Source organism: Phlebotomus papatasi, chromosome 1 (genome assembly GCF_024763615.1).
Source record: "Phlebotomus papatasi isolate M1 chromosome 1, Ppap_2.1, whole genome shotgun sequence".
Lineage (NCBI taxonomy): Eukaryota > Metazoa > Arthropoda > Insecta > Diptera > Psychodidae > Phlebotomus > Phlebotomus papatasi.
The window spans coordinates 52,088,481-52,100,914 of record NC_077222.1 but is presented as its reverse complement, the minus strand read 5'-3'; the positions used below and the strand labels follow the sequence as shown (position 1 = coordinate 52,100,914).

Sequence of the window (12,434 nt, the reverse complement as noted above, 5' to 3'; positions counted from 1 at the left end):
CACTTATCGTTCACACATTTTATAAATATTTATTTTTTTTTGTTATTCACCATGACATTTTCTTTTCTTTTCTTCTATTGAGCCTCCCCCATCGACTATAAAAAAAATCTTTCAAGTTTAAAAAAAAAGTCACTTGAAACTTTTTCATAGATTAAAAAAAATTATTCACTTGCTTTTTTTTTGATTCAATCATTTTTCTCACATTCCTCACCTTCATCCTTTTTTGTGCTCTCCTCCTTTTTCTCTTTATCAATCGTCTTTTCTTTCTCTGTTACCTTCTCTTCCTCCTCCTTCTTCGTCGTCGTCGATCCCCCTTCTGCAGCTGCTGCTCCTGGCCCCTCACTCACCTCAGGCAAACACTTTAGCGCCAAATCAATGTTCTCATAGATTTTATTGATGTACCTCTGTCTCTCTTTGCGTTCCGTGGAGCCACCACTTTGACTACTCAGCGGACTGGCTGTCTCCAGGGAATTGCTGGATTTGTCCGGAGACGTTGTCTGCGATTGTTCCTTCTCCCCAGACACGTCCACCATTTCAACAGCCTCAGAAGTTGAAGTACTCGCTTCTGACGGAACTGATTCCTTGACACTTGGCTCAGTATTCTCAGAAGTTTCTTTTGCAGCTGGAGCTTCTTCATCGGTCTGTCCACTGGAATTCACTGAGACATCTGCCTCATTTTCACTGATTTTCCGTCGTTTTGGTGGGGATTCGTCTGCAAAGGAAAAAAAATAGGTAAGTATTGTGAATATTGCAGATCACGAAAATAAGCTAAAGGAGAGATTGAAAGACCCCAGTTAAAGGATGTCCGTAAGGTGAATTACACTGAGTCCCAGCACAAAGTCCATAGGGATTATGACGGAATTATGCACATACAAATATGCAAGTTTGCCTACTTTTGGAAGTCAATTTATGCAATCATTTTTTTTAAATACGTCTGAATGTATACTATTTTGCGACGCGGGAACTTTGAAAACATTTTCCTAGTTTTTTCAGAATAAAACTTTAATTTCTTTTATTAATGTATTTTTTTTCAATATTCTAACCATTTATTGACGAACTCTGGCCAAAAAGTACTGTTTTGTTAATGTATTTCTATTAAACAGTTGAATCTTCTTGTTTGAACTACTTTTACTCCGCGCAAAATTCGTTCTACGGCCGATTTATTCAAAAGAAAGCCCCTGAGGGTATGCAAATTTTCTCTATGCATAATGCCACTTCGCGCGTTTTTTTCGGTCCCGGAAATGTGCATAATCCCGGGATTGAGTGTATCTGAAATCTGAAAGTTTTAGTCTTAATTTGCTTTGAAGGAGTATTTCTGTACATAGGTAAACAGTGCAATATTTCGGACACCTCCAAATATCGTCCATTCACAGTGAAACATCGGACACTCCACAAAAAAAATTGAGATTGAATTGCTGATATTCTTTACAGGTGACCTCTAAATACGTGCAACTCTAGGTGCTTGCAACTAAGAAAGCCTATAAATTCGGCTGTGATTTCAATTTTGGGGGTAGAGAATCGCGTCGTGCAAACTGTTCTTGTCGGTCGAAATGCGTAAAATTGGCTCGATGCGATTCTGTACCTCCAAAATTCACGCCAAAATCGATTTTTGATGCATTCCGAGTTGCACGCATTTCGAGGTCATCTGTAAATAATCTCAGCTACCATAAGCTTATCTGGGCTTATCACTGGTCATAATACATTTCTATTGGAAACAAATTAATCTAAATGGAGACAAGGGAAATTTTCTAATTGTAAACAAACAGTGAAAGTGAAACCGCGACGAAAGGCTTCCAAAACTCCTCTTTTCTCCTTTCCCTTCTAAAACAATAAGAAAATCTCTCCAAAAAATCATATTTCCGGGGTTTCCTATTGAAACATTTGCAGACACTTCAGAAAAAAAACTTTTTCTTCACGAAATAGGTAATTATTTCATTTGAAAACTGCACATACAGTTAACAATAAAGATTAGCACTTAATTTTACTAAAATGAGCCAGAAATACGACATAAATGTTAAACAAAACGAATAAACAACAGTCACCTCATTGTGTTTTTCATTAGAAAACATGGTCGATCGATGAAAAAAATCCATGGTGAAAAGGTACACTTTTAATTTTTCAAATTAAAATTTGTGAATATGAATGGATTTTCGCTTTTTTTTTAGCAAAATTAACTAATTAATGAGACTGAGGTATAGAAAATATATAAATATAGTAATTTAGTACTATATTTACCATAAAAACAGTGAAGTTTCCTTTTAGTGTAGCGAAAAATATCCATTTAGAGCAGGTTTTGAATTAGCTTAATTTACCCTTCACTACGGTTCAAAACATTAAATACACTCTTCGTAAGTTTAAATACTCCTGGTTTTGACCGCGAAAACGCTGTAACATCCAGTTCTATTGACTGGAATACTTTCATTATATAAACCTAAGAACAGTTTAAAAAAATTGAGGAAATACATGGGCTAAAAAATTTATAATTTGAGGATCAGTCAAAAATGAGCTTTTTGGACAAAAATGGTCTAATATCAAAAGTAGCCCCACATATTAAAACTGATCTAATCTTTTAATAATCATTTAATATAAGCTAAATACTATTAGTAAATATTATTAGGAGTTAGAAAAACTGAAAATTATGCCGAGGGTATATTTTTGCTACGGATTGTGGTCGGTTTCCGGTGTGATCTGTTCTGAAAAGGGTTTCTTCTTTGAATATTAAAATTTCCAGTCCAAATTCTACTTTTTCATATATTTGTTATTATTTTTCAAATTACTTCTTATTATTGTTGCAATTTCATTTCTTTTACTTCATTATTTAAAAAACCATGAATAAAATCATCAAATTCAGTTCTCCTTGAAGAATTCTCCTTTAATTTTGATAAGCGCCTCACAGATTCGGGGCATCCTGTTATCAATTTCTCCAAAATGTCAGAAGGAAACTCTGCCCACGTATCCTGAAGTGTTTCTACCAAGATTGAAACTGATGTCGGCGCCTTCTCTCGAACCATCTGGTCGAGAAGATCCCAGAAAATTTCAAAGGGGGTTACAAAAGGGTGATTGGGGTGGCTAATGCATGTAGTTTAGGACCCTGCGTCTCGTCTAGCCGTGATATTTATCGCGGATTTTCGCGGCTCGCGATTTTTTTCGCGGATTTTCGCGACTCACGAATTTTTTCGTGGCTTGTGAAATTTTTCGTAGATTTTCGCGGGTTGCGAGATTTTTCGTGGGTCGTGAACTTTTTCGCGGATTTTCGCGGCTCGCGAAATTTTTCTCTGATCTTGCACTTCTCAAGTCTAAATGAAACTCTAATGTAATGTCAAGTTTGTTTAACGAAATTAATTAATTGAATTATTTAACGAAATTTGCAATATTTATGTATAGGGGAATGTAGGCAGGCTTCGTACGTGTGAGCTTTCGAACGATGCGAATTTTCTCTTTATTTCCAAAGAGTTGATTCCGCATTTCTTAGCCATATAAGTTAAGTATTTATGAACCTTATCTTCATTGTAAAAATAGGCAGTCAAGCTCTTCTTTCCTAGGTGTTAGGATCACAAATAGAAAATTGGCCCAAAATTAGTAATTTTGATGGCGCACTTCTCATTTGATTTCTCATAGTTTAACTCATTTCTGAAAAAATCACTTACACAGTGGATGAAGAGTATACTGGAGATGATATTTACGTAATAATTTTTTGCATCGGAGGGAAATTATTTTCACGGTGGCGGAAAATTACTAAGTACTACACTGTGTGTGGTTTCAAACACTGAATGTGTGAGCGTTCGCACATCCATCAGACAACTCCAGCTTGAAAATCATAACCTCACTAAAGCCTCATAAGCCACAGTGAGACATTCGTGGTCATTTCCTCTTCGACAGGCGTATAGTCTCCTTCACATCTCCATGAGACGACGGTTATTGACAGTGTGAACCGTGTGAACATATTCATAGTCGATTTTTCGATATTCATTTGGAAGAAAAAACAGTGCTCCAGAAAATGTGAAAAAAGGTGTTTTAAAGATCTTATTTTAGTGCAGTGATAGTTTCCGCGGGTTCACGGGGGTACGGTATAACAATCGGAAATCAATTTTTACTTGAAGATAAAATTTATTTCGAGAAAAAAAGCAATGACAAACCCAAACCCCCATCGTGTGAACGCTGTCCCCGGGGGCAAGAATCGCACAAATCGTCATATTTTTTTTCATTTTCCTGTTCAGAAAAAACCAACAATTCTGTGATAGTGAACTAGGCATGCATAGAAACCTAAAAGATCAGAGAACTTGTTGGTGTAGTGTAATTCACTGCCCATTTTACAGTTTAGTCAGAAAAAAGTCCTGAATATAAAGCACGAAAAAATGTGCGAAGGCTGCCTACATTCCCCTAAATATCGTTTGAGTTTGCCACAATCCAAATTTCCAATGAAGGAATTGCACCTCTAAAAGCTGATCTAGGCTTATCACTGGCTTTTGGGATTGCTCGACATCGCGACCCGCGAGTTTTTCATTTGCAGGTATTTTCCAGAGATTGCTTAGGGGATCAATTCGCTCAATATGCAAATAGTTTTTCAAGTTCAAATGTTTAAAAGGCTCTAGAGCGCATATTTTTTAATTAATGATATCATGTTTGGGTTCGATGGAAAGGTCTTTGAATTTCCGATAAAACTAAACCGGTTCCAATCGGTTCTGAATCAATTATGAACCGATTGTATGCAGAAGATATTTGGCTAATCACTGCTCTGCTATCTTGAAGTTCATGTGGTAGACTTAATTTTCTGACTACTTTTTTTTACATCGGTAGGTCCCGGTACCTTGCGGGACTCGTAGTGACTGGATCTTCTACCAAGTCTTCGTGTGCCCGTTTCAGGCAGTCGCAAATTTTGCCTACCTTAAGTCTTAGTTTTCACTTGTTCTTTAGTCTCTTCAAAGGTATATATATAAAAATCTGTCTTGAAAATTTGCTCTATCTAAATAAATTCATTTGAATTAAGTAGGAACTTTACTTACCTTCATGAACAGTAATGTCATCCTTGAATCTCGCCTTCACCTCTAAGAGAGCCGATCGGAGTTGTTTCTGAACCCACTGAGGCAGATCATTGGTACTCTCAACGATCACTCTGATGGCTAGAATGTCTCCGCACAAATCATAAACATTCTCCTTGCTCAGAATAATGACGCCAATTGAGTCAAGAAGTCGTGGAATTGTCAATCGCGATGTTATCTGAAAGTAAACCCTCCCAATCAGTTAAACAAAATTCCCTGAAAGTGAGAATATTTGGCAATGCCAAAAAATACCTTTGGATAGTAGATCTCCAAGAAACTGAGGATAATTGGATCATTGAGGGAGATTCGTTCATCACGCAAAATCATGTCAATGTATTCAGTGAGGAATGGATTATTTGTCAGCAATTCCACATATTTGTTTGTCTGCTTATTATTGTAAACTCCCACCCAGAATTTGGGGAAAAAGTTGAAATGCAGTGCAGTTCCCTCAGTTCCAGCCAAGCAACTGAGATTGACAATTGATTCATTCATTTGATTCGTATTGACAGCCATGCGGAACATTACATCCAAAAAGTCATGATATGGCTTATAGAAGGCCTCCAGGGCAGCATCAAATTCCTTATCTGTTCCCTTCTGCACCAATTGCGTCTGCGGAACACTCATTTGCACCATTGGCCTTGGAGGACGTGGAGCACTCTTCGAGATGGACTGCCACGTACTCTTCGTGGATCCACGCCGTGGGAAATAGTAGCCAAGTTGACTCAAGGGATGCGTGGAATTCTGGGAAGCTGTATGGCAGTGGGTTAGGAGAGGTACGAGAATATTGATGACTTCCACTGTGGAATTCTTCACCAATTCCTTCAGCACTTCCATGGCCAGATTTCGCATCTCAGGCGGATTGTAGGTATTCAGGAGGGTAGCTAATCGCCTTACACCCTCCTGCAATCCCTTCAGAACACCCGGCTGAAGTCTCTTCTTCGGATCATTGCGATTTGTCAGTCTCAATGTGCTCACCAACAATACCAATTCAGCCAGAAGTTCCTGCAAATCCCCGGACACATGACAAGCCGTCGCTTCATGGTACATGGAATGGAGTGTATGAAGAGCCTCAAAGGCCATCGCAATGCCACCGTGAAGTACCACAAAAAGACGATCTTCATCGTTATCCACTGTAAAATTATTAAAAAAAAAATCCCCCAACAACAAAATATTAAATAAATTTCTCTCCTTGACATCGACAAGTGCGTCACTTGGAATGAGAACAACCCGGCTGCTCACCTAAAATTCTCAGGGCAGCTATTAATGTGCCCCAAGATACCCTGGCATCCAATCCTGTCAAATATGCCGTCAATGTTGTCCGCCTAAAGTTAGAAATCTCCCTCTGATCACTCTCACTGGCATCTGGATGACGCTGAGCAAATAGGGTCATCAGCCTGAAGAGCTCTTCAACTGCCATGGCGTACTGCGTGGGATGTGGAGTGATATTCTTAAAGGCCCATTGAAGATTCTGATGGGCAGCCAGTTGCCGGGTAAGGGTTCGACTCTGCTGGCAAAACATCCTCAGCAGACCATAATAGGCCGGCAACATTGCGCGATTGTAGGCCACTATTTCTGACTCATCGTGATCAGCCCTAAAAGGCAAGTGAAAGTGATAACGATAACTTTCGAGAATAACCCTAAGAATATTTTAGCTGCAAATTTTGATAGGTGTTAACTTCTTTAGCGTTGCCCTGCTTTACACGTCAAAAGAGCAGTGGAAAAGTGCTAAAGCCAAGGCGAAAGTTTTAACGGTAAAACAGAAAGTAACTCGTTCATAGGATGAGAGGCCTCCATAAGGCCTTCGATTCGTAAGATAAGGGGATCGACATGTAGGACGACAGAACGTTACGATGCCCACAAAAGTGGTAACCTGGTAACGATGAACCGACCTCACGTTGAAGCAAGCTCCCTTGCAATGCTTAAGGGCCCGAGGACACAGCAAGGACGCCTCATAGCCCCTTAAAAAGATAAACAATATTCCTCGAGCTAATCCGCTTGGTCTGGACGAAAAGGGGGGGGGGGGGGGGTCCAATAGAGGAGTGTCATAACATAGAGGGGTGCCGAAGTATAAACTAAGGTCAGAGGTACACGTTTTGGTCTTGTATGGCTAACAAACTTCAAATTTTTGAAACCAAAAGATATTTGCAATTATAAATTGTCCAAGACGTTCGAGTTTTTAACAGTGGTGAACTGTCAACTGATCAGCACCTGCTCTTCGCAAAAATTAACCTTAACGAAGACCCTCCCGCTTTACCTAAGGGTAAGAGCAAAGTGCTTAAATACATTAGGTGGGAGAGTCTCAAGAAGAAAGACGTTGAGGAAAAATTTGTGAAGGGCGTACAAGAAAGGTTTGAACAAATTCCACAATCTCCTTCTGACATAGAGGCTGAATGGGCCTGCTTCCAAACAGCCATTTTGGCCTCGGCTACAGAAGCTTGTGGCGTTAAGCGCATTAATGTGACGAACAACGTGAAACGGTCATCTTCGTGGAACACACCGGGAGTAAAAGAAGCCGTTGGAGAGAAAAAGAAGGCTTACAAGTTGTACATACAACGTAAGGATTCTGATTCTCGTGATCGTTATGTTGAAGCGCAAAAGTCTGCAAAGCTCGCAGTTAAAGCCGCTAGAGAGGAGGCGTGGAAAAAGTTCGGTGAAAAGCTGGAGCTTGACTACAGGATGGGAAACAGAACTTTCTGGCAAACAGTCCGAAGACTCCGAGGGAAGAAGACCAATTCCATCCAAGGAGTAACATCCAAGGAAGGAACTCTTTTGACTAAAGAGGAAGAGGTCTTAAGTCGCTGGAAAGAGTACTTCTCAGAATTGCTCAATCCTCAACAAGGCACTGATGATGACGTACCCACGAGTAAAGGTAGGGAAGAAAGTAGTCGTTCAGAGAGTGAAGTTCTGTATGCGATTAGTAAATTGAAAGATGGAAAAGCTGCAGGAATTGACGAAATACGTTCCGAAATGCTAAAACTCATGGGTATAACGGGTGTTAATTGGCTCACGCTTGTCATTAAGGTGGCTTGGCAAAGTGGGAGAGCACCAAAGGACTGGCAAGTTGGGGTCATTGTACCCATATTCAAGAAGGGAAACAAGAAAGATTGGTCCAATTATAGGGAAATTTCCCTTCTGAGTTTGCCCGGCAAAGTGTATGCCAAAGTCCTTGAGAGAAGATGCCGAGAAATAGTCGAACCCAGACTGGGTGAGGAACAATGCGGGTTCAGACCTGGTAGAAGCACCACGGATCAGCTTTTTACCCTGAGGATGATTGTCGAAAAGGCTTGGGAGTATGCAATTCCACTCTATGCTTGTTTCATAGATTTGGAAAAAGCATATGACCGAGTATCGAGAGAACAACTTTGGGATGTACTGCACGAGTACGGACTGGATGAGGAATTGGTGGGAGCTATCCAGTCATTGTACAGAGAATGTAGTAGCTGTGTTCGTGTAAACGGATCCAAGTCGGAAGATTTTCAGGTGGGTGTTGGACTGCGCTAAGGGTGTGTTCTATCACCATTGTTGTTCACGTTTACTAACACATTTTTACTAAAGTTACGGAGAGTTGACAAGCGTGGGTTTCTTCAGTGTCCTAAGCCTACCACTTCGATAGGGATTAGGGATAAGTGATTGAAAATGAATGAACGAGTTCTATTTCCTTCTAAGGTATCTTGAGCAATTTTTTAAACGATTTATAAATCAGTTGGAAACCGAAAAAAATATTACTCATTTGAAAAGCCTTGTCCCACCCCCCGGGGACCACTTTTCACAACATATCTTTGATTTTCAGACGATTTCTAAGAAATTAGGGAACGCTGTTCGTCCATCTGTACACCCGAACGTTACCATATCTAGAGGCCAAACGGTTAGAGATAGAGACTTGGGACCTTCGGGGGACCCCCTCGGTGTGTCGACCCCGGGACCATTAGCCTGCCCCTCATTTCCCCCACTGCTCCATTTCCCCTTGAAAATTATGTTTTTTGAGGATTGCTCGAAAACGCGTCGTGCATTACTGTTAATTTTCGAAAGCTTGTCCAAGGGGAGTTTGCGTCTTTATTCGAAAATATCGTTAAATCATCCAATAACGGTTTTTCAAGGGTAAAAGATAAAAAAAAGACTCTAGAGAGCGTGTTTATCAATCAAATGGTATCATAATTGGTCTCGTTGGAAAGGTCTTGGAATTTCTGACAAAACTGAACCGGTTCCAATCGGTTATGAACCGGTGGTAATAAACCGATTCATAACTGATATTTTTTTTATCAGAAAATCAATTTTCTTTTAAAAACTGTAAGAGAAAATAATATAATTTAAAATAAAGACAATTTTTGACGAGAACTTTTCAAATAATGTATCATTTGAATGAATCAAACATCTACTATTAATTTAAAGGCTTTTCTATATATTTTTTGCAATTTGTTTTAATTCTATTTTTCCATAAAGTGTTTTTAAAATTTGGGAAAATAAAATTAAACTTTCTTTTCTACGTATAAAAATCAATAAATATTACAAATTTTTAAACAAGGAATTTTGCGCTTCACAATATAAAAAAAAATATTTTTAAAATGAATTTACAACAAACAAAAGAAGCATTAAAGAAAAGTACTCACAAGATGTAGTTGAAAGCAATATTCCTCGTTATTTCTGGACAATTCACGACAATTTGGGCATTTTCTGGACAATCTGTGGTTGCATGGTGCCAAAATGCCAATAGAGCTTGTTTATTGTGATGTGCAGGAACTCCAGGTTCCGAGAGACGTGGATGAAAGAGATCCCAAAGGGCTCGAATATGAGGCCCAAGCTGTAAAAAAAACCATTTTTTTTTGTTGCAAAAATCCATCAAAAAATGGAAAAAAATCTTTTGCAAGATCATACCATTAATTTTTCAGTCTTCGACACCATCAGGTAGGTCATGAGGGTAAAATAGGCAGTCAATTTGGCTGTTCCATGTGAACCAATTTCCGTATAATTGCGAGCCTGTCGCAGCAGACGCAGAAGCAAACTTAGAATATTGTGAGCAATAATCTGTGCATCTCCCGTGAATTCCTTCTGTTGCCCATGAAGCATCAATTTGTGATGTGAACTAACACGATAGTTGGCCCTAAAGGATTGCGATGGTACAAGACAAACAAGCAAATAGGCAGCTGCATTGCGAACACGGGAATTATTGTGAGCCAACAGAAAAGGTTCCACCCACTGTTCAGCCGATTGCAATATCCAACTGTGGGCAATTTTATTTCGTGGTGCCTGAACTGCTAACCAATCCAAAGCTGATTGTGGACAATATTCTGCAGCATCCCAAACTCTCTGCAACACCAACTGGGAGAAACATGGCATTCCCGAAGGGCCAACAGAATTCTCAGTTAGCAGTGTCAGAAGTTTGAAAAATGGCCCACAGAGTTCAGTATGTTTGGTCACAGCAGTAAAAAGCATAGAGATTATCTGATTGGCCAGACGATCATCAAAGCGACACAGAGCATGAATTAAATGTCGTGTCTGATGGGGATTGATGTTATCCTTGATCTGTTGATAGAGAAATGGGAAACCCTTTCCACCTGCAATGGCATTGTAGTCACGCGATGACAGATGCAATCGCAAATCTGGACCACGAGATCGTTCAACAAGTGACGCCACAAGGGCTATCATCTTGTCTAAACTTGCCGGACGTGTTTTATCCACAGACAGAGCCTCATCTGACGAATTATCATCATTGTCAGATCCAGTATCAATCTGAAAGAAACATTTCACATTCCAGGATCTTCTTCTTCTGAAAAGTATCTCTTACATGGAATCAGATAAATAATTTGCTGCAATTCTAGGGCCACGATTAAAAAAATATATCAAGATAATTTTAAAAACAGGAGAGGAAGTTCTAAATCCCTTTTTTACCATTTGAATCTATTCTGAAAAAGGTCCAATGTCCTTTATACAATATTTAAAACAAAAACCCATTTGTCCGCTTCATAAAACAGTTTTTAGCGTTATGCTTCTCTGATTATAATATAATAAAACACTTTCGCAACTGATTAATTAACCTAAACATCTTTTGTTTTGTAAGATTATGTAGCGAACGCTGAAAAATAGTTTTGACAAATTAACACGAAAAGTTTGTCAAAGGATCTTCTTCTAGACAGAAAAAAAAATTTTGTAAAATTGTTCGTAAATGTCTGTGAAATCCTATGGCAGACTTACGAAATGCTCGTGAATCGTATAGCCCACAAACAAGTTTGTAAAATTTTGTACTTTTTTCACAAATATTGGTTGTAAAATGTTCATTTGACGAACATTTTTTGTACTTTTACAAACATTTGTTCGAAAATGTTCGTAAACACACAAAAATGTTCGTAAAATTTTGTCATTTGTTCGTACATTTTTGTTTGTCTGGCAAAAATTTACGAACAAATACGAACAAATGACAAAATTTGACATTTGTTGTGTGTTTACGAACATTTACGAACAAATGTTTGTAAAAGTACAAAAAATATTCGTCAAATGAACATTTTACAACCAATATTTGTGAAAAGTACAAAATTTTACGAACTTGTTTGTGGGCTGTACGATTCACGAGCATTTCGTAAGTCTGCCATAGGATTTCACAAACATTTACGAACAATTTTACAATTTTTTTCTGTGTATACAAAACGTAGAAAAGTTTTGTTAAATCGGTAGCTAACTGAATCTCGTTAAAAGTTTGTTAAAACGAAGTTTTTCCATATAAAATGTAAGAAGAACATCCTTTTGACGAATTTTGAACAAGGTCCTTTTGTCCGTTTAACAAAACTTTTTTTTCAAAGTAGAATTGGCTAATTCGGAAACAGTTTTAATATGGAAATTCTGATGGGCAAAGAAAAAAAGAAGACCACAATCATATTATTTTTTTAGTATAGCTCTGGATCGAAAGAAGAGGGTGACCCATCGTTGGAAAGGTCTCGACCTCAACTACAACATACCGTGGTAGAAATTTTAATTTTACCCCATAATCCTTAAGGAAACTCAACAAAAAAAGAGAAATGTCGAAAAAAATTCATACGTAGACCATAACGTCTTTTCATGCCAACAAAAAAATCGACATTTTAATTTTTTATTCTAAGTATTTTTAAAAATATAATAGAATTTTGTTTTCTAGGCTGCAAATAAGTATAATTCCACTCAATAAATTGAGCACAAGGGTATTTATTTTTGACCAAATTTAGGTTAATATCTTTTAATATTTTTGTTTTTAACTGTGATTAATAAAATAAGTTCAAGTTTACAAAGTTTTATATTAATTTTTGCTGAAATATCGTTGGGAAAATGTTTGAAGAACAAAAATAAAGGAAAAATTAAAGTCTTGGTGGCGATGGATCTTAAGATCTAAGAAAAATGACTAGGGGGGGGGGTGGAGGTATGCACAGTAAC

General features: G+C 38.2%; 1 protein-coding gene across 1 annotated transcript in view; it reads right to left on the bottom strand.

Annotated features, from left to right (window-relative positions):
* Window positions 1-28: 28 nt before the first annotated feature.
* Window positions 29-12,434, bottom strand: part of LOC129805960 (ubiquitin carboxyl-terminal hydrolase puf) — a 40,579-nt gene continuing 28,173 nt past the window's right edge. Inside the window, exons 8-13 of the mRNA XM_055854254.1 lie at window positions 9,912-10,766; window positions 9,647-9,837; window positions 6,279-6,631; window positions 5,292-6,169; window positions 5,004-5,217; window positions 29-712 (exon numbers count right to left, since the gene is read on the bottom strand). Of these exons, the coding sequence (XP_055710229.1) occupies window positions 186-712; window positions 5,004-5,217; window positions 5,292-6,169; window positions 6,279-6,631; window positions 9,647-9,837; window positions 9,912-10,766 (3,018 nt within the window). The 3' untranslated portion in view covers window positions 29-185. The remainder of the gene's footprint in view (window positions 713-5,003; window positions 5,218-5,291; window positions 6,170-6,278; window positions 6,632-9,646; window positions 9,838-9,911; window positions 10,767-12,434) is intronic.